We start from the raw sequence: 22,858 nt of genomic DNA on the forward strand, positions 1-22,858 counted from the left end.
AACTTATATGTCACCCATCTCACCTAAAGGCAACTCTTATTATTATTGCAAATTATCAGGTGATTCAATTAACTAGAATAAATCTCATATACTTTGTATAGGTTATACAGGTAGTCTTCGATTTGGACTTATAGGAATTGGAATTTTGGTCATAAGTCAGGGCAACCATTAAGTGAGTCACCATGTGAACTGACTCAATTTTACAACAGTTTTTATGACGATGATAAAGCAAGTTACCGCAGCCATTAAGCAAACCACATGGTCATTAAGGAAATCCAGCATATCCAATTGGTATTTTGGGCTGTTTTCTGGTGGAAAACAGCAAAACAACCATTGCAAATTGTGTGACCATAGGAAGCTGTAACCAGTTGTAAATGCAAACTGGTTACCAAGTGACCAAAATGTAGTCACATAACTGGCGGGGAGCATGATATTTTATGATGATCAGAAATACCCTGTTTCCTCGAAAATAAAACATCCCCTGATAATAAGCCCAGTTGGGCTTTTGAGCGCATGCGCTAAAATAAGCGTCCCCCCGAAATAAGCCTTCCCTGAAAATATTTAAATGCAGAGCTGGAAATCAGGTAAGACAGCAAGAGGAGCCCCATCTTGCTCCATGCGCCCCAAAATAATAAGACCTCCCCGAAAATAAGGCCAAGCGCTTATTTCGGGGTTAAAAAAAATGAGACAGGGTCTTATTTTGGGGGAAACATGGTAATTTACAGGCCATAAAGCACCCTTTCTGAGCTGACATAAGTTCAAACATTTGTTAAGTGACTGAGGACTATTTGTAACTATGAAAACCTATAACAGTTGAAATATTACCGGATTATTGAATTCTTTTAAATACCTTGAAATAATTATCCCACAAAAATTATGGTTAGTCTAAAATATTTCATATTTGTTTTCTATTAATAGTGATATAAATAAATGGTTAAAACTTCCGGTGAACTAATAGAAACAGATAAATATTACTATTATTGTTATCTTATACTTTTATGTTACAGAAACTCCTTTAAGTTATTTTGTGCAGTTTATGAGTTAAGAATTACTGTATTTTACGGAAAGGACAAACTGCTCCACTTGATTTTTAAAATTCATGTTTTATTTATTTATTTCTTTGTTTATTTGTTTAAACAATTTATATGGCCACCAATCTCACAACTGTTCCTCTGGGCATTGAACAAGAAATTAAGATCATAAAACAGTGGAACAAACAATAAAAGAGAAATATCAGTCACACACACTCAATATATCACATGCCAGAGGTCTGGAAAAATTTGTTCCATTTTACAGATAATAAGAAAACAACAGCCAAATTAACCAAGAAGGGTTGCTTCACATACCAGCACAAATGCCCAAGAGAACAACCAGGTCTTTAGCACTTGACAGAAGGCAAAAACTGTTGGAGAAGGAATATTGTTCCGTAGGGCAGGTGCTGTGACAGAGAAAGCAATGAGATGGCATTGCTTAATGTAAGAGACCTAGAGCACTTATGCTTTGGTGGAGACAGGAGAAATAGACAATCAGGCAAATATTTATTCAGCTACTATTCGAAATTATAATGGCACTGAATGAAGGAACTTATGACTGATCCTCAAAGTATGCACCTCAGACCTTGAGTATAGCATAAATTCAAAGCATGAATAAACCAGGAAACTGCAAATTTACAGATAATATTAAGTTTAATAGTTTCAGGCTATAAACAAATCATGGTTTAAAATAGTAGCTACCAATTATTTACTAACTTCCATTTATTTACAAGTCAAATTCTATCCAAATAAACAATGTTTATTTTTCATTGTACTTATATCCCACCTTTTGTTTAGGAATCCGAGGTCATATAAATAGTATTATCTTCTTCTATTGTTCCCCATAACATCAAGCTATGAGATAAGCTGGGGCTGAAAATAGAGTAGAACCCCACTTCTAGTCCAACCTTCTAACCATTACACCACACGGGCTCTCATGTTATGTTATGACTTTCTACAACATGTGAATGTTGTATACAACACGTGAATACAACAACTGTGGTATGAGGAAGTAACCTTTTTCTGTCCTTTCATTCATTTGTTCTTATATGAGGAGTGACAATTTTCACTTTCCCTATACTATGATTAATCTCCATGTACAATAGAGGAAAAGAAAAGTTTTCAGGTAGTGTATTTCCTACTCAAGCATGTTTTCTTTCCCTATAGAAAATGTGCTCTAGTTATTCATTATGTTCTTTTTCCTTGCATCTTTTCCACTCATATGATACATTTGTTTTTCAGAAGGAAAAAGTTGTAAATATGGCAGCATCAGCATAGAAATATGATACTGATCATTTATGTTAAAAACCTTTCTTAACAATTATATTAAATTTTCCTGACGTTGAATTCTTAACACTTTAAGCTTTCCATCATGACTTCTACATCCTTTGTAAATCTCAGTTGCTATTTTATTGTCTATCAACTTCCTTTGGGAGATATTTTCAAAGTTCTTCACTATCTCATTTGCTATTCATTCCACTTGGAGTTGGGTACATCAAAAGAAATATAAAAAATAGAATGCAGTAGTGATGGGCCACTAAGAAGTAAGAATGGTAAAACAAAAAGAAATGGGATTAAGAATATAACTTCAGCTGAATCACCCAGTTCATCTAGTGGCTAAGAGAGATCTGTGAAATCCATGGTGATGCAGGACTTCTTTTAATTCTTTCTCAATCCTTCTTTGTGAGTGTTTGATTTCCCTATGTTTGTTTATTTATAACTAACTCTATGTTGCCTAATCACTAGATCCTAGAAGAGTTTTGTTAATTAAATTGTAATTTTTCTATTCCCTTTTTAAAAAGCTGGAATTCCTTTAAATAATCTATTGCACATACTGTTTTTGGACTTGCTGTTTTATTACAAAGTGCATTGTTTTTTTTAACAAATCAAAACTTTCACATTGAACTACCATTACAACTCTTGCCTGGTCCAAGTAATTGCTTAATTTTTAATTTAGCTTGTTCAGAACTTCATTGACATAGCTATTCAAATAACCTTTCTGAAAGAAAGTGTCCATGCATCATAGCTCCCTGGTAGACCACCTTCCTTCAAACAGGGTTAAAGCGACAAAATTAAAAGACCACACAGGGATTACATGGAAACAACTTTTCAAGAGAAAAGCTTTTAACATTTTTAGACTCCAGCTAAGTCATAGCATCTATTGAACCGAACTTCAAAGTGTTTTCTTCCCTTTTTCTTTAGAAATCAGATGCTTTTGCCTGAGCTAGTAATTAAAACTACAACATAACAATAAAAGCAGAAATTGTTAATAACACTTCTTCTGCAGCTGACACTAAATATCTTTAAGCAATTTTGCTTCTAGCATCTGCAAAAAAAAACCTGTTACTACTTGAAAATTTGGAAGACTCCAAAAGCTGCCGGTACATTTGTATTTCCGTTATCTGTCATCTGTATTGCATCAATATCAATAGCTTATATACAACATACAACATATAGTATATTAAAAATGTTGAAACTAGCTGAAAGCTCTATTAGTTAACATTTTCAATACTATCAGCCTTAGTTCTATTCAATTCAATTTTTGAATATTGTCATCAAGAGAACAAAAAAAATGCATACCAAGAAACTGGATACATACCCTGTAGATATTTTGAATTCATCCAGGAAGACAATGCTTCTATTTAACTTTCCATGTCCATTGGAATTCTTAATGAGTATGTTTTACCATTGTGTTCTATGAAACATTGTTTATTCTGTTTGCATTTTTTATATTTTACAAGCAATCTTCCTTCATCTAAATGTCATTTTTTTTCTGTCCGTATTTTAAAAATACGCTTCAAAAGCCACTATTTGAAATGTGTACTAAGCTACAATTTTCTCCAATATAATTATTCTGATGCTATTCAGTGCTATGCTAATTACAATTGATATTCAGTAAGCAAAGATTAGAAAATTTTGTTGAAGATTGTCATAGGCATATAAACACAAATATATAAATTTATATTAGCAACAGTAATAGTATTTTATTATGCTTAGACTGACTAGAATTCAGCAAATTAATAACAGATGAAACAGAGTAAAATAGTATTGTTTTTAGCTAACCCATTAATACAATCCATATCTGCATGGTTTTACAATATAGCAAATTTTGTCCACATTCATGAAAACTAAACTATATTTGTTCTGATAGTAACAGCTGCACATAGGAAAAATTGCCTGGGTACTTGGTTAAATAAGAGTGATGAGGTAAACCTCCATCCTTATAAAAATGCAGTATATCAAGATATGGACTATGAATTCAATACACCTTCTCCTCAAGGGTCTTACCACACATGGAATTTATTCCCCTTCCTCCTTAAGAATTGCCTTAAGGAGAACATTAAAATATGCTAAGGTTAGCACTCTCTGGAGTTATATAATGCAGGTATCTCCCTGGCCTACAAAAAGAAGAAATGTATAGCAGTTTTCCATATATCCTGTAGAAGATTTTAATATTCTGGATATTAATAATATTATTTTCTCCAAAATTTGGGAGAAACGAAATCATATTGTACTTGTGGGGGGAGGGGGGAAATTCCTTAGGAGCTGGAGTTCAGCAAAAGCAGAAAGGTCAGAGAAGTTCCTTCCCATCCATTGTCAGAAAGAAAAGCAAGATACGTATGTCTCTTTATATGATGCATGTATGTATCTATTGGGGATTTCCTTTCTATTTTTCCATCATGTTTATAATAAACATTGATCACATATTATGCTATGATAATACTAGTGATTAAGTACACAGCATATACCAGTATGCAGTGACTTATATGAAAATGAAATAGGCATGAAATTAAAGGGCATGATGCTCATGCATATAACATAATTTTGACCTTATTTAGTTTTCCTGCTCCAAATAGGATTCTTTTTGCTCTTTCTGATTTTAACAAAGCCTCATGTTTCATTATCTGCTTTAATTTGAACCATTGCTAATGTGGATAAGATACGTTTAATACAGAGAGCAACCCAAATCTATTTTTCACATCATAGTTAAGAGAGAATATTAGTTTTATTTATTAATATAATTTACATATCACTTCACTGTGATACATCTTTAATTAAAGCAGGTCAAATTGATTTGTATCAGATATGTACTTACTTATTTATTTATATATTAAATGTCTATGCTGCCCATCTCACTGATACAGGAACTCTGAGCTGTATGATATAAGGGGAAGGAAACAATAATACAAATATTTGTATTCAGCTATTAAGCAATCCGTAGCATCTTGTTTTTAAACTGTTGTGCATTTCTGTTAGCTTTAGTTAAATTCAGCTTGAGTTTCCCCTTCCCCCTTTTCTCTCCTTCTCTCTCATGGAGTCTGATGTGTTTTTTTGCGTAAGCTGTCATTGTAGAAAGGTGGCATGTCAATTAAATTATAATGTCACAGGGGATCTTGAACTCTTAAAATTAGATAATGCTTAGGTGTCCTCAATTTTGATTCTCAAGTATTGATTTAAAGGCATTTATGGGGCATACAACTTGCACTATTTTATTGTGTCCTTTGAGACATTTGATTGGGAATTTCATTATGGGTATTGGTATCTCACTTTAAACTTCTGATTTTTTGAACTTTTGATATTTCCATTTATAGAACAGGAGTTTTGCTCACTGTGACAAGAAGTAATTCAAGAAAAAGAGGAATAGGTTTTAATGTTGGCATCTGTGCACAGCCACTGTTGGCAAACATCCACCTAGATTGGTGGCCAGGAACAATGCAGTTGGAGACTGAAAGTAACATAGGTGGGTCACAAGGGAGGGAGCTAATCAGTTGTGCAGGTGGTTCAGGTATCTGCTTTTCACACAGATAATTAATGTGTACAAGTAGCTGCTAATTGCACATTTCAGGAATGATTTATGAGGGAGCAGAGGGGAAAGAAGAACATAATCTAATTTCATTCGGAACCTCTGCCATTGATACAATGGTATCAGCACAGCTGTGAGTTGGGACATGATTAATGAACAGGGAGTAAACACACCAGTATTATAAGGAGTGTTGTTTTCAATGGCATGCATGCCAAAACTGAAAGTGGCTTAGACAGCAAAGGGCCAATTATGTTACATGTTCATTTGCATGTCAGATTCACCACCAGTTGTTAGGTATGGAATAATGGGGAGGGAGGGGATTTATTGTCCATCAGGATATTTCTTGGATTGAAATATCCACTTGAATGCAAGCTTATGCATCAATTTTCTTAGTGGACAAAATATTCTATGTATAAATATTGAAAATGGCTTACAACATATAATTCTGCTGGTTCTATTTTGGTGCCTTCCTGAGATTGCTACAGTCTCATATGAGTGTAACGTTTTGTTCTACTAACCTGGAGAAAACTGGTTAACTGTCTCAATAGAAATATTTCCTGGGGGTGGGGCTGTGAACAAAAATTTCAATTTTCACATCTTCTTCCTCCTAACCTTTACTTTTATTACTAAATAATAAAATGACTGGGAGATTGTTTATCAGAAAGTGCAATTTTTCTAACATACTTTACTTTTGATATACCTTGCTTTTAAAAATCTGATCTAATCTTTTTTATCACTGAAGTCATGCATTCTTAAAAACATTTAACAGGGTAATTTTTGATGCTGAGGTTGTTGTTTTTTTCTCAGCATGTTACTTTACTTTAAAATTTACTTTAAAGTAAATTCTTTAAACTTTAAAGAATTTCCAGCAAACTTCATTATTTTTTTCTATGTTTTGCTTTTAGCAAAATCTCAAAGCCTAATTACAACATAGCAATTCAAAATGTTCCCAACCATTTTTATTTTTAAGCAGAACAGAACTTGTGTTTATTTTAATATTGTCTTCTGTTTTTCTTCCATTAGCTTTTGGAATTTGACAAAGAGCTGTCAGTCTTTAAAGACAAATTATATGAACTGGACATTTCATTTCCTCCCAGGTAAGAAAGAGAGACAGAGAGATTGTTTTTTTCTTAACATCCTGATCCTAAATAGCCTTGAAATATAGTAAACTAATTTTTTGGTCATTATAGGATTTTTGTTACTGGGTCTATGAAAGGATGTGATTCCATCTCAAGATTTCAACTTTTTTTAATCAAAACCAAAATGTACTTTTATATATCTATATTTGGATATGTCATTTGTTATGCAAATATAACTAGGAGTAAATTCTATGGGATGTTTTGCTGAATATAAATTACAGATGACCACATAACATTCTTATGGTTTTCTTTTCTAGTTTGTTTATTGTATACTTTTGTTGTTTGCTTTTGTCTGCTATTATATTCTTAGAATAGTATGAGAATAGGATTGTTTGCTTACTTGTTTGCTTCTGTGCCTTCGAGTCAGTGTTGATTCCAGACAGCTGCCTGGATTAGTCCTTCCAATGTTGTAGAGCACATAAAAATACTGAACATCCATTTCTTGTTATCGAGAAAAAAAAGAAATAATTTCCAAATCACAGGGAACAAGGTTCTGTTCTGAGTCAATCGTACTCTGCCCTGAGTATAATCTGTCTAATTCAAGGCATCATACTTTAAGATGAATTCATGCAAACTGTTCAATAGAAGGGCCTGGAAAAAAGTCCAAATTACAGTAATGAAATTTGGAATTAGGAAGAAGACACTGGAAAGAAATGAAAGCATTCTTGAAGTTTCTGGAAAGGATCACATAGAAATTGGTCTCTCTTGTTTCAAAATCAAGACATGAAATAATGCTCTTGAATTAATGGAGAACAAATTCCAGTCTAACATTGAGTGAAACTTCTTAACAGCGAAACCAATTATCAAATTAAACTTGTAGGCTCAACTGTAAGTGTTCATGAAGGAGTAGAACAGCCGCTTGATTGAGATGCTTCGATTTGCATTGAGTAAGGAACTAAACTGATACATATGGCTGTTTTCATCTCTAGGAACATATAGGAAAGAATAAAAAGAACCTGTTTTGTATCCAAGGTTGAACAGTACATTCTGAAAACTCATTGTGAATATACAAACAGTTTTTATAGTAATATTTCACTTGTAGAGTGATCTGTCCCATCAAGGTCATAAAGTTCTAACATTAAGCTTTTATTTAGCTTTATATTTCAAGTAGTTTATTTTATCTTCCTTTTTCCCTGTCTTTTTCAGTTGTTATTTTTATTGTTTGAAATGTTAATATTGATCGTCTTGAAAATGTAAATTGCTGGGTACTATATGTATAACATTGATCAATAAATAAATTATAGTATAAATAGATGATTAGTATAATTATATCCCAAAGTTAAAAGATAATTTCATAGACAAGTTGTAACACTAAGTGTGAATAGCTTAAAATTCATCAGATTAATATCTTAAACATGTTCTATAATACATAATTTGTATTATCAACTTATTAGTTTCCTCTCCTTCCAAATTATACTAATAGTTTTTTTCAGGGGAGAGAGAGATTTATAAACTATTTTTAAAAATGATACATGAAAAGGAACAAGGGATAAAAGCATGAAATACAAGTCAATAGACAAGGGATATAAAAATAATATGCAGATTATAGTTTTCCAACGTAACATGATTAATTATGAGTAATTGAATATATTGTATTGTTTTAAAAGACTAACGTTTCTATTAAACTCAAGTTAAGCATGAATAACAAAACTCATGATCAGCACAGTGTAAGTCACCAAGTATAAAATATGAAAAGTTCAATCCATATTACCGAAAGTGTATTCTGATTTAGATATCAAATAAAATTGATGTATAGAATTTATACGTCAACCTCAGTTTTTGAATGTGGTGAAAATCCAATTTTCAGTTTAAATTGAAGTCTGTTGGATTTACTTTTACAATACAAAGTTATTGCAGACATCGAAAAATATTCCCACAATTCAGTTAGTTGCTTTTCCATTGAGAAAATCAAATGGCCTCAAATTAATAAAATAGTTCTCAAGACTGCTTGAATTCCTTATAACAACTATTCTTTCAGAAATCAATTTATGAAAGCAATGCAAGAATGAATTGGATTTTTCAGACATTTCCATTTATGTTTTAAAATGATTCTTTATGCAAAAGTTGTGCATGTGTGAGAGAGATTCTAAAGTGAAACCAGAGGATAATAAAGTAAGTGCTTACAATAATATAGTTATTAACATTCATAAGGAGTTATATTGGATAGTTTATGGTTGCATCTGCTCTGTGCCCGACACATAGGTGCTAATAATCCCCAGTGTCCATTCTTATATTCACCTGAAAAGATCACCATTGCCTTGTAAAAACTAGTGGTAACAAGAATTTTCCCATCTGATATCTGTGCTTTCTCTGGGAATTTTAATTAAAGGCAAGGTCACATCAGCATCAATTTAGTACTAATCTATATTTGCTATTAATAGGGATCTTCGTTGTAGTATCTGAATTTCATGGAGTGCACAAAGCTTCATTTTTCACATATCCCCACTGCCACCAATCTCAGAGTTTGGACCATTTGGTAGCAGCAGCAGTGGTGGAACAGGTGGCGGAGGCCATGACACTCATTTTCACACTAGGACTGAAAATGGAACACTCTCAGCCTCCACTACGTCCTTGCTCACTGCTGTTGCTAAACCACCTGAACTCTGAACAGCCCGGAGCTCAGGGCAGTGGTGGGAGGGGGTGTGAAAATGGGAAGCCCCCGGCTGCCACCACCACTCTGCACTCTGCACTCTGCTCGCTCACTTGCCCGGCTTTCCCTCCAACTGCCTGTGGCAAGTTGTCCTCGCAGTGAATTGGATGTGCTGAGTTTGCCCCATGACGAATTGGTTGTATTGGTGGTGGTGAGTTGGCAGAGATGAGCTGGCGGTGGCAAGTTGGCAGCGGTGAGCTGGCTGCACAAAGTTGTCCTAGAACAGAGAATCAATATACTCAATATAATATAATATATTATATAGTATACTGATTATACTATATAATCAGCCTCCATTGTTTAAGCGTAATCTGCATATCTTTTTCAAGGTCATCTTTTCTCTCTACATTCCCTGAGTAATGGGAAGATTAGGCAGTCTTTGAAATCTAATTTAAATAGATATCTAAACAAATAAATGAATTTTTAATAGTAGAAACAAAGAATTACAAGGTGATATGACAGGAAAAGAGCATTGCCTTTCTTTGTCTTGACTGTTACTTGATACATTTAGTCTTTTGGCAATAAATAAAAATTATTCTTATATTATCTTGAACTAGTCATTTTATCTTTATAAATATTAGCTGAATACATATACCATAGTATGTTATAATATATACTGTACAATATATGTGGCATGTAACATAGACTCACACTATTATCTGGATTATGAATTACAGAGCATGGTTCATAAGAAATTAATGGGTGGATGACCTTTCTACTGGTATGATGTTATGCAGAATGATTTGGGTTCTTGTAAATCCAAATGGTATCCAAACACCAGACACAGAATACTTTTTTAAAATGACAGATAAGGATATAGGAAATTTGCCTTTAAAATGATTTAGCTATGCTTAGTTAAGAAGATTCAGTTATATTTTAATGCATTGTGACAATAATCATTTATATGTTAATATGTTATAATCACTTTTTATTTTGCAAAGTAAGAGGGTAAAAAAATGGTTAAATATGGATTTCCATAGAAAATGGGTTTGTCTTGCATGTTACACAAAGACATTTTCTGTATGCAAAAATTAGTTTATGATAAATCAAAAGTCCCAAATTGTAAACAAACACTAACACATTGTCTATATTAAAAAATAATACTAACCCAAGGTTTTAAAATTATGATATGTTGAATGTTAAAATGACCTGTTTTTTACAAATTGTATTGGTTATGTTGTACATCATGTTAAACCAAAAATAATCTACATAACACACACACATACACAGTTTAGAATACAAAATAGTTTCCCAAGATCTTGCTTTCAGTAACTGCAAGATTGCTGTTCTAGCAGGATTTATGATTTCCTAACTCACTTATGTATGCGAGAAAGTGAGAGAAGTTTGGGTGACTGGGAGAGACTATCTCCACTAAAATCTCATCCTTTCTGTGAAATTAGAATTTTTTGGTTACTTTCTCAAAACTTCAAATGTTCTTAAACTCAGGTGCATTATAAGCTGGCCAACATAGCAATGCATCACAATTTAAAGTTAATACATGAGTGATATGAAGTATATATGATATATATCCTATCACTGGTATATATTGTAGAAGGTTGACAAAAATGGGACTGTGAATGAAATAATTCTCCATTGAGAGTGGAGACAGCAGCCAGCGTGGGTAGTGCCCATCCAATCAGCTTGAAGGACTGAGCCTGCCAATGATTTTTAGTCCCGCCCTGTTGCCGGGCATGCCCAGCTTTTGGCTCAGTCCTTCAGCGCTGACTGGTGTGTGGGACTTTTCTCTGGCCAAAAATTTCTCATTTTCCCCCTTTACTATTGGTGTTTTTCAAAAAATTTGGACTTGGACTGTTTGACTTCGCCTTCGTGATTCGACTGGGACACTGACTGATTTTTCTGGCTGACTTGGACCGTCTAGACTTCGTATTTGTGAGTTTGAGTAAGGAACCAGGCCTAGGCTAGCAGCGATCTCTCCTGACTCTGCTAGGGGCTTGGGATTCCTTGCCCTCGATTTCCTCAAGGGAGGGCTTTTTGGACTTTTTGATCTTCGGGGGACATTCTCTCCTGTAGCGTTCCCCTCGCCCTCTCGCTTCCGCTTATTTCGCCTCCGTTTATTATCGGCCGTTTCGGGAGGCATTCCATAGCGGCGCCCGCCATTTTGAATTTCAAAAATTTGCCGCCGTTGGGGGAGAGCACTAAATTGGTGGCCTGCATTCCTCCTCACTCATTTACTGCCGGAACGCTTCCTCTTGCAGCCGCTCCTCTCGGACTGCCTTAATTACATGCGGAGCGTGGCGGGCTGAATAATTCTTCTGAGGAGCCTCGCGCCCCCATCTCTCCGTTACTAGCTGGCAGTTGCGGCCTGTTGGAATCCATCTCGTGGCCGTTTTTCTCCGCATTATATTGCTGACTGCAAGATTACAGCTGAGGAGCTTCGCGCCCCCCCCTTCCACCTTCTGTGCTGCAGGGCTCTATCCGGAGGTTTGTTCACTTGAGCCCAGTGGAGCTTCACGCCCCCTTACTCTGTTGCAGCAGTTGTTTGTTAGCTGCTGGCCATTAAAATTTAGTGGAGCTTCACGCCCCCACCAGAGTGCTTCATTTACAACGGTCACAGATCTGTGACTTATTTGTCTAGTTATTTGATGGTTTTTCCTCACTTACAACAACATTTCAAGGGCCTCCCCCCCCCCCACAATTCCAGTTTGTGGAGTTTTCGCTCCCAATTTAGTTGGTCTGGTCTTAATTGATATCAATAAGTGATAATTTATTCAATAATACCCTCTGTGGAGTTCCTTTCGCTCCCTCTACCAATTCAGAACCTGATTACTGACTCATAAATATAAACGGTGTGTGGGGGTGTTACTTCAATATTGTTGTTGCCATGCCTAAGGCTCTTTCTAAGTCCAAGCACGGCCGGAAGGCCAGTGCACGTGAAGTTGGCCAATCAGACTCCATGTCTGCTACCCAGCAATCTCCCATGGAAGATTCTAGGCCTCAGTCCAGATCTTCTCAGCCCTCACGTTCTCATCACAAGTCTTCCTCTCGTGACTTGTCATCCTCTTCTTCCAAAGCGGAACAACGTAGAGACAAAGTTTTGACCAGATTGTGTGACAAGGCATGTGCTCAGTTGCCTCCCCCCCCTCCTCAACCTCCTGCCCCTTCTATTCCACCTCCGATCTCCGTACCACATTCGCCTTCTCCTGATCAGCTGTCTCTGCAAGATTGTCCAGTGACTATCTCCGAGGAAAATTTGTGGGGTGCTGACTCAGTGGCTCAACAACCAGTTCCTGATCCAGCAACGACGCAGACGGCTCCGTCATCTGACCCTGTGTCTGCCCGCGCCTTGGATTCAGTCGTCCCTCCAGATCAACTGCAACAAATGATTGAGGCGGCGGTTCAAAGGTCCTTGGCCGCCCGTTCGGGTCTTTCCAGTCGACATGGTTCAGTGAGAGAGACTTCCCCCCTTTCAGCGGGCCACAGTGATGAAGGTTGCTCACATTCAGTTCGCTCCACCTCTCCTACTTCTTCCCACTACAGTCATCCTTCAGCCTTTATCGAAGAAGGAGATCCTGATTCTGATCTGTCGGAGGATGAGAACCTCCCCCCGGATCAGCCGGCTTTCACAGGTCTTTTCCCTCAAGCCTTGTTCAAATCATTGCTTTTCAAGGCGGTTAACACAGCCTGTCTTTCCTCTCCTAACGCTGATCCGGTACCCCCTTCATCTGCCTCTGGATCCTTGGACCCGATGTTCGCGGAACCAGCTAGACCTATAACATCCGTTCCTACTCCTCCTCTCTTTCTGGACGTAGTGAAACGACAGTGGGAAGCCCCAGCATCTGCTCCCCTACCTTCTTCTAATGACAAGAGAAACTTTCAAGTCTCCTCGGATCTCGAGGCTCTTCTTCAAATCCCTTCGGTGGATGCTCCAGTAGCCGCTCTTCTTCCTAACTCCAATGTCCCGGGCGAGCCGGACAAAGGTCTTCGGCCTGATGAACGCAGATCTGATCAGGTTCTTCAAAAGGCCTTTCTAAGCTCCTCCTGGGCGATTAAAGCAACCACTACGGCTTCCTTCTTTAATCGGACAACGTTGCTTTGGTTGCGTCAGTTACAGGAGAAGCTAACCCCCGGTGATACTCGTATCAGACAAGACCTGAATAAAATTGTGGCTGCTGTCCAATTTTCTGCGGATTCTACTCTGAATGCTGCCAGGTTCTCCGCAAAATCCTTGGCTTCGACAGTCACGGCTCGTCGTTTGTTGTATCTCCGTCACTGGCAGGCAGATGCCAGACACAAGTGGCGATTAGCTTCGGTTCCCTTTAAAGGCACGAAGCTTTTCGGGGACGCCTTAGATCCTTTCCTTACAGAGACTAGGGACAAAAAGAAGGTGTTAGCAGCTGTTTTCCGGAGAGGACCGCCCCGTTTCTCACCTTACCCTTCTCGTTCTTACTCCAGAGGTGCGGATGGGGGGTCCTCCTCTTCTTCTCCCTTTCCCTCATTTAGGAGAGATGGGTCTTTCAGCAGGTTGCGGGGTTCTTCTGATAGGTCATTTAGAGGGCGCCCCTTTAACTTTAAGCGGCCCTTTCGAGGAGGAGGAGGTCGTTTCACCCGTCGCCGTCGCTGACTGTCTGCTGGATCCTCCCATTGGCGGTAGATTGGCTCTTTTTGCCGCTATCTGGGAAGAATCCACCTCGGACAAGTGGGTCCAGGCCACCTTAAGATCTGGGTTGGCCATTGAATTTATTGCCCCCCCCCTCACACCTTTGTTTGCTGTCCGATTTCTCGTAATCCCGTCAGGAGGTCCCTTATGGATTCATCGGTTCAGCATCTTCTGACTATCAGGGCTATTCACCCTGTGCCTCCCGGTCAGGAAGGTTCGGGATTCTATTCAAGGGTGTTTCTAGTCCCAAAATCTTCAGGGGGGTGGCGTCCTATTCTGGACCTCAAACGTTTAAACAGATACGTAGTGTACCGAAAGTTTAAAATGCAGTCTTTAAAGTCTATTCTGGACGGTGTTCGGAGGGGCGACCTCCTCTCTTCCATTGATCTAACTGAGGCCTACCTTCATATCCCTATCCTCCCATCCCATAGACAGTTTTTGAGGTTTTGTTATGACGGAGCACACTACCAATATAGGGCTCTCCCATTTGGTCTTTCTTTTGCCCCTCGCACCTTTACGAAGGTACTGGCTGCCTTGGCGGCTCGACTCCGTCTACGTTCAATTCGCCTCATGTGTTATTTAGATGATATTCTGCTATTGTCTCCTTCTGTGCAGCAGGCTGCCTTGGATATTCGTCTGACAGTTGAGACGCTAGCGGCTCACGGTTTCTCCGTTAATTTGGAGAAGAGCCATCTCTCTCCCTCCACTAGATTAGTGCACCTGGGTGCCCTGATTGACTCTCTTCAGGGCAAAGTTTTTCTTTCTCCCGATAGGCAAGCTAGTCTGAGGCAGTTAATTTCCCAGGTTGAGTGGAGTCGGGTGGTTTCCCCCTATGTCTTGTCTCAACTCTTAGGTAAGATGATATCGGCGATAGCTATCGTTCCCTGGGCTCAGCTTCATGCCAGGGAACTACAATGGTTTCTCTTGCCTTTACAGAAGGCCGGCAGAGGCACTTCACTGAAGCCGATTCCACTCCCCCCTGCGGTACGAAGATCCCTCCGCTGGTGGCGCTCCCCTGCTCTCTCGGCAGGTTGCTTCTTCCTCGAACCCTCGAGGGTGGTGGTGACGACAGATGCCAGTCTTCTGGGCTGGGGGGCCCATTGCCAAGGTCAACTGGCTCAAGGGACTTGGACAGCCCCGGAAGCTCGACATCCCATCAATTGGCTGGAACTGAAGGCGGTGTTTCTAGCTCTAAGGTCATTCCGCCATCTGGTCTCCGGTGCCCACGTCCTTGTCCTCACGGACAACGTTGCCGCAAAGGCACATTTGAACAAACTGGGGGGCACCAGATCGAAGTCTCTTCTGACCCTAGCAGTCGCGTTGGGGGTCTGGTCAGAGCGCCACCTGTGTTCACTTCGGGCGGAACACATCTCCGGGGTACAGAATGTTCAAGCGGACTGGTTGAGTCGACGGCAGATAGACAATGCGGAATGGCGCCTACTTCCGCTCCTCTTCCAGGAACTGTCTCTTCGCTTCGGTCATCCAGTGATCGACCTATTCGCAACTCACGAGAACACTCAACTTCCGCTGTTTTTTTCCCGGTACCCACATCCTCGAGCGGCCGGCGTCGACGCCCTTCGAACTCCATGGCCGTCGGGCCTTCTGTACGCATTTCCTCCGACGGTTCTCCTTCCCAGGGTCATCCGCAAGATTCTATCCGAGCGAGCGGAAGTGATCCTTGTAGCACCTCATTGGCCTCGGAGACCCTGGTTTGCGGACCTCGTGTCACTATCGGTGACCCCATCGTGGCGCATCCCTCTCTCGGACAATATTCTCTTGCAAGGCACCCTGAAGCACCCAGACCCGGCCTGGCTCAATCTAACCGTTTGGAGGTTGAGCGGTGCACTTTGAGAGAGGTACAAATCCCGGCAGATGTAGTACATACCTTACTTTCCTCCCGACGGCCTTCTACGGAACGCATTTACTCTGCCACCTGGCGGAATTTCTGTATCTGGTGCAATCAGGCCGGTGTCAGGCCTCTTCACCCGTCTATCATACATATCCTGATGTTTTTGCAAAAGGGTCTCTCCCGGGGTCTCTCCCCTAACACTCTCCGCCGACACATCGCAGCTTTATCTTCGGTCCTTACCTGCGGATCCTTGTCGTCTCTGGCTCAACACCCCTTGATCCGCCGTTTTCTTCGGGGAGCAAAGAATTTGTGTCCTCCGGTTCTGCATCGCTACCCCACCTGGGATCTTCCTCTGGTCTTGCAGTCTCTTACGAGTCCTCCATACGAGCCTCTTCAGTCTACCAGTCTCAGACTCCTCACCTGCAAGGTTGCCTTCCTAGTGGCCATTACTTCGGCTCGCCGCATATCTGAGCTTGCTGCCTTGTCCACTCGTCCTGACCTTTGCGTGTTCCACATGGACCGTGTGGTACTCCGTTTGGACCCTACATTCGTCCCGAAAGTCAACTCGGTGTTCCACCGTACCCAAGAGCTTATCCTGCCTAATTTCTGCCCTCGCCCTTCTCATCCACGGGAACGTCGTTGGCACTCCCTTGACGTCCGACGGGCTCTGCGGATTTACCTGAAGAGGACGGCCCCTTTCCGACGTACGGAGTCCCTCTTTGTCTCTTTCTTACCTACTTCTCAGGGCAGTAAGGTTTCGTCTTCCACCATCGGCCGTTGGATTCGCCAGACTATCGCCACGGCTTATGATGTCAGATCCCTTCCGTGTCCTTCAGGATTAACAGCTCACTCCACCCGCAGCGCAGCTACGACGGCAGCTTGGGCGACACAGGCTTCCTTGCTGGAAATTTGTAGGGCGGCCACGTGGACTTCTCCTAGTCCTTTCATCCGACACTACAAACTCGACCAGTTTGCATCGGCCGAAGCCTCATTTGGACGCCGGGTTCTACAAAGGGTTGTTGCTGGAGAGGACATTGCAATCCAGCGTGATCCCCCCCTAACATCGGGACAGTGAACTTGGGTATGTCCCACGCTGGCTGCTGTCTCCACTCTCAATGGAGAAGGATCGTTGGTCTTACCTGATACGTTCCTTCTCGTTGAGTGGAGACAGCAGCCAGACCCTCCCTTTTTTTTTTTCACGCTGGAATCGACATAGGATTTTTTTCTGTCTTTCTGTCCTTACCTTTCCTTTGTCCCACACACCGAGCCTGTCTTCCAGTCTTCACCAAAAGCTGGGCATGCCCGGCAACAGGGCGGGACTAAAAATCATTGGCAGGCTCAGTCCTTCAAGCTGATTGGATGGGCACTACCCACGCTGGCTGCTGTCTCCACTCAACGAGAAGGAACGTATCAGGTAAGACCAACGATCCTTCCAGGTTTCTATTGTGATTCATTCAAATAAACAAACCTGTATTGTTTGTTTGTTTCCTTCCTTCTGGCTTGTTTGAGAATGGCAGTTTAGCTTTTAGGCAGTCCCTTTCTCAAGATGGAGGAAGAAAGAAAGGAAAGTATACTTGAAATAGTTGGAAGTTTTTAATATCATATTCAAAATAATTGAAAATTGTTTCATCTAACATATCTCTCATAAGCATGATGCAGCCAAGTACTTTTTAAGGTCCATGGAATTTAAAATGAAAGATAAATCCTTCAAAATATTCAAATATGCCTGGATTGCTATGTATGTCTTTGCCTGCATTTAAATCAGCATTTCTCAACTCAACAACTTTAAGATCTGTGGACTTACAGCATGTGTTGAAGTCAAAGATCTTAACATTGTTGAGGGTTAAGAAATATTGATTTAAAATGTTAAAATTTCTGAATCATATATTGCTAACTATGTATTAAATACCCTCAATTACATAGATTATTTCCCAAAAGTAGCTCAGTGAACAAAATGAACAGAACAAAGTGGAACAGAAGCCCCAGAAATGGATCACTCTTGGGGTTTAGAATGCCTGCCTTCATAAAGTGGTTATATTACCCAAAAATTAATCCTTTACAAATATAAGGATGCATTTTAAAATTCTGTTGTTTAAATGCTTTGGGTTTGTGGTCATTCTCTACCCAGAAGTTTGTATTATTGTTTTTGAAAAGAATTGTTGCATTGTTCAGTTATTGTCCAAAATTACCTTTGTTAATCATAGCAAATATTTATTTTATTTTATTTATTTATTTTATTTCGAATTTATATACCGCACCTTCTCCCAAGGGATTCAGGGTGGTGTACAGCCAGATAAAAACGTACAATACAAACATTAAAAACAATTAAAAGAATACATATTAATTTGGCCCCAGTTTAAAATGACAAATCAATTAAAAATTTAAAATTTAAAAATATGTTAAGCCAGCCCGGCTTGTTGAAAAAAGAAAGTTTTAAGGGCACGGCGGAAGGCACCGAGGTCTTGGATTCTCCTTATCTCTGGGGGCAGCTGGTTCCATAGGGTAGGTGCCCCCACAGAGAAGGCCCTCCCCCTGGGGGTCACCAGCCTACATTGTTTGGCTGATGGCACCCCGAGGAGGCCCTCTCTGTGGGAGCGCACGGGTCGATGGGAGGTTGACGGTAGCAGCAGGCGGTCTCGAAATATGATAGTGGTACAAGCCAAAAAACAACTTTCTTTTCATATTCAGAAATTACTTTTTTTTCCTATGATGGTTATGAAGTATAAAAAAGGATTTTAATGTGTCACTTCCAAAGTAATTTCTGTTATCAAGGAACCCTCTTTTCATATTAATGATGATAATCTTCTATTTCACTTAATAAAGTAATTTGGAAACTACATGTAATTTGTAGCTGTCTTGTCCACAGTTCTTAAGGCAATATAAGGCAATGAAGTAATTAACATACGTAGTGAGCCCTAAACTAATGGTCATTAGCATCCAATTTTGTGTCCAGAAAAAAAATCAATTTTCCAACGTACTATTCCAAATGGCATATACTTGTTTATTTCTCTTTTTGATTGTAAAACATAACAGTAATGGATATGCAGTGATTTATTTTTAGATGTAACAACTATTTGATTATCTAGGACATTGGTTCATATATGAATAACAATTCGCAACCAATTACTTGTACATCTGTCTAGTCTGAACTTCAGATTCATCCAAAAATTGAAGCAGAAATTAGCAACATTTTCATAAATATCACTAAATGCATTTCATTCTAATGCATATTTTTAGAAATGGTTTTAAATATTAGCCAATGTATTTACAGTTTAAAATAATGTATTTTAAAGTCCCACAGTTCAATTGTTCCAATCAGATTTAGAAATAACCTTGTAAATGAACAAAAACACTTGGACCATTTTTTTTCATTTGGGTAGTTTTAGATAATTTTGTCATTTTCTGTCTCAGCTTTGTCCTGTTTTGTCATTAACAACCTTTCCCAAAATGCAAAGACTGAGAGAGAAAGAGAGAAACCCTCTTAGCTCCACTCCACTCAAATGATGTCATGATTCACTAATCATGGCTCCAAGACTCCCAGAGATGGCACTAGTGCAACAGAGGGCCTTAAAATGAAAAAAGGTGTCTGCGGTGACTTAGACAAGTGGTCTTCTTATTTGTAGGAACCTCTCTGGCTTCATCGCACAAGTGAGATACAATGGTCTAATGCAGTAGTACTCAACCTGTGGGTCGCGACCCCTTTGAGGGTCGGACGACTCTTTCACAGGAGTCGCCTAAGACCATCAGAAACCACATATTTTCAATGGTTTTAGGAATAATTTTATGGTTGGGAGTCACCACAACATAAGGAACTGTATTAAAGGGTCGCGGCATTAGGAAGGTTGAGAACCACTGGTCTAATGGTTGCCCTTATATTGATCCAGAATAAAGCAGTAATGTACATCATTATAGGTAGTCCTCGACATAAAATCACAATTGAGCCTAAAATTTCTGTTGCTAAGCAAAGCAGTTGTTAAATGAGTTTTGCCCCATTATATGACCTTTCTTGCCACAGTTGTTAAGTGAATCTGGCTTCCCCATTGACTTTGCCTGTCAGAAGCTGGCAAAAGGTGATCACATGACCCTGGGCACTGCAACCATCATGAATATGAGTCAGGTTCCAAAAGTCTGGAGTTTGATCACATGACCATGGGGATGCTGCCATCATTGTAAGTGTGAAAAATGGTCATAAGTCACTTTTTTCAGTGCCATTGTAACTTCAAACGATTACTAAATGAACTGTTGTTAATTCGAGGAGTACCTGCAGTTGAAAAGTGACTTAGCTCATTTTATATGGCCAAATAATGAACATTTTCAAAAGTTCAGTGCTAAAACAGCTTATCTATGTGGGTGTTCACAGAAGAACAAGAGATTTAAAGTGCATCATTGACATCATCATGCATATGACATGAATTATACAAATGACATGATACTCCTAATTTGTGCAATGAAGTCGTAATTTCTATCAGTGGTGGGTTCCTCCCGGTTCGGCCGAGCCGGTAGTGGTGACCATATGACGTCACCGAACCGGTTCTCTTTGTTCAGGAGCTGCCCCCCCCGCGTTATTCTTACCTTTTATTTGGCCCCGCCCCCAATCTATTCGCTGCCTCCCAAGTCCCAGCTCATCGGCTAGAAGGAAAAAAACTGTTTAAACTCTTGCCGCAGGGTTTCAAAGGGCCACCCTACAGCTGATCAGTGTTAAAAGGCAGTGTGGTGGTAGACCAGTGCGCTCGAAAAACAAATGGGTAGCCCAGTGCCTCCAAAAACAAATGAGTATACCGGTGCCTCCAAAAACAAATGGGTAGACTGGTGCTTCCAAAAACAAATGGGTAGACCGGAACACTCCAAGAACAAATGGGTACACCAGTACAGCTCTGCAAGCAGTTAAAAGCCTGGTAGACCAGTATCTCTGCTAAATCCTAAAGAATTGTCACATGACCATCAAACCACGCCCACAAAATAAGCCTCGCCCACAGAACCAGTAGTAAAAAATTTTAGAACCCACCCCTGATTTCTATACACCTATTGTGAACATGCAGCAATTTATGACAGCTGGCTAAACAATGAAGCTTCAGCTAAATGTAATATAGTCTTGCCTGACGAGTGAAATTGGTTAACAGCCTCAGAGTAGAGATAGGATATCAAATTTATCTCAAATTGTGTCCTCATTTTTCCAAAGGTATTAAATCATAATTATTTATTATTTACTAAGAGCTTTCTGTTTTTATACCAGTATGCATAAAAGAAGAAGCAAATGATGCGATTGTTCAACTTTTTCCCATATGTGAACTGAGAACTTCTCTCTACTGCTGAAAGTTGGCACTCAACAACGTGCTTGCTGGGCATATCTTGATTTCATTGCATTTGCATTTTTGCCAGCCAGACAATTGGCACAGTCTACCTGCGGCTTGTTGGAGTCGGAACCAACTTGCCTGACACCTGAGAAGTTCTGTTTTTCGGGAATCTCGTCTGCAGCAAAATTAAAGTCTTTATTTTGTTTCTAACGTACTCTTATTTTGTACTATGCTACTTACAACACACTGTCATTCTTTTGAACAGTGTAGGTTCTATCAGCTGCCTGACACCTTGACATTCAGCAAACAGGAAGCTCAGGGTGAGCTAGAAATAGGTATTTGGTAGACTATAATCACTAGGAAAGGCAGTAGGTGTGAAAAACAAAATAAGGACATTGTGGTTAGCCACGATACAGGTGGGCAATTGTTAACTTTATCACCTCTCTCCATTAATTATAATTATTCTTGTAGCTGTTGTATGGAGGAGATAGGAGCTGACTTACCAGGGGTTCACACCCACCTACAAGGTTTGCTTTAAGATAAGTATGCATGCACAGTAATCTCATGTATTAATCATTCTCTTAAAGTGACCTGTTCTTGTTTGTCATTGCATTAGGCTGTCATGTAATTTACTGCTTGGACATATGTTCATGTCTCAGATATCTTCTCTCCTCTGTAATTTTGTTTCCTCTCAGCAGACCCTCTCTGAGCTAACAGTTTCTTTGCCCTGACACTTAGAAGAAAGAATAATAGGTCAAATCTCATCTATGCTAGGGATTTTCTTTCCACATTTGATTTCTTTGATTTATTCTAACCTGTGCATATTTTTGAATTGTTAGAATTTTTCTCACAATCTTACTTCTATAACGTATTTTCATTTTATTCAACAAAACACCGGAAATCTGAAGAGGAATCCAAAAAAGTCAAGATGGCTGCTGTGACTAAGCAGTTATAGCCCTGCCGTGATCACATGGTTGCAGTTGCCATCTTGACTTTTTCTGATTTCTCCTTCAGATGTCTATAATTTCAGAATATCACAGTTCTTTTTGCTGTGCGTCATGTTGAGGAGCATCAAGCAAAGTTACTCTGAAATACAGCAATTTGTTCTTTCTTTCTTAGAAGGCACTCATTATGTTACTTTAGTTTTCCACTGTTTCCATTACAGCCCTTGATAGTTAAGAAGTATCAATTAGTTAAGTTTAATTCTAAACACTATAAATCTCATTCCCAGGTGAGGATCTGAGATCATCCTTGGTCAGGATCTGAGTTATCAAGATTTATCCTGTATCTTGAACTACAGATAGTCCTCAACTTACAATCAGAATTGAGCCCAAACTTTTCATTGCTAAAGACAGTTGCTAAGTAAGTTTTACAATCTTTCTTGCCAAAGTTGTTAAGTGAATCATAGCAGTTATTAAGTTAGTAAAACGGTTGTTAAATGAATCTGATTTCCCCATTGACTTTGCTTGTCAG

The 22,858-nt window shown here is 39.4% G+C and overlaps 1 protein-coding gene across 3 annotated transcripts in view; it reads left to right on the forward strand.

The window, feature by feature from the left end:
* The window catches only part of INPP5A (inositol polyphosphate-5-phosphatase A), a 297,349-nt gene that overhangs the window by 250,564 nt on the left and 23,927 nt on the right, over positions 1-22,858 (forward strand). For all 3 annotated transcript variants that reach the window (XM_034436526.3, XM_087871686.1, XM_034436525.3), the window contains exon 12: positions 6,859-6,932. In XM_034436526.3, the coding sequence (XP_034292417.1) occupies positions 6,859-6,932 (74 nt within the window). The remainder of the gene's footprint in view (positions 1-6,858; positions 6,933-22,858) is intronic.

Source organism: Pantherophis guttatus, chromosome 6 (assembly GCF_059756535.1).
Source record: "Pantherophis guttatus breed Tessera chromosome 6, ASM5975653v1, whole genome shotgun sequence".
NCBI classification, from domain to species: domain Eukaryota; kingdom Metazoa; phylum Chordata; class Lepidosauria; order Squamata; family Colubridae; genus Pantherophis; species Pantherophis guttatus.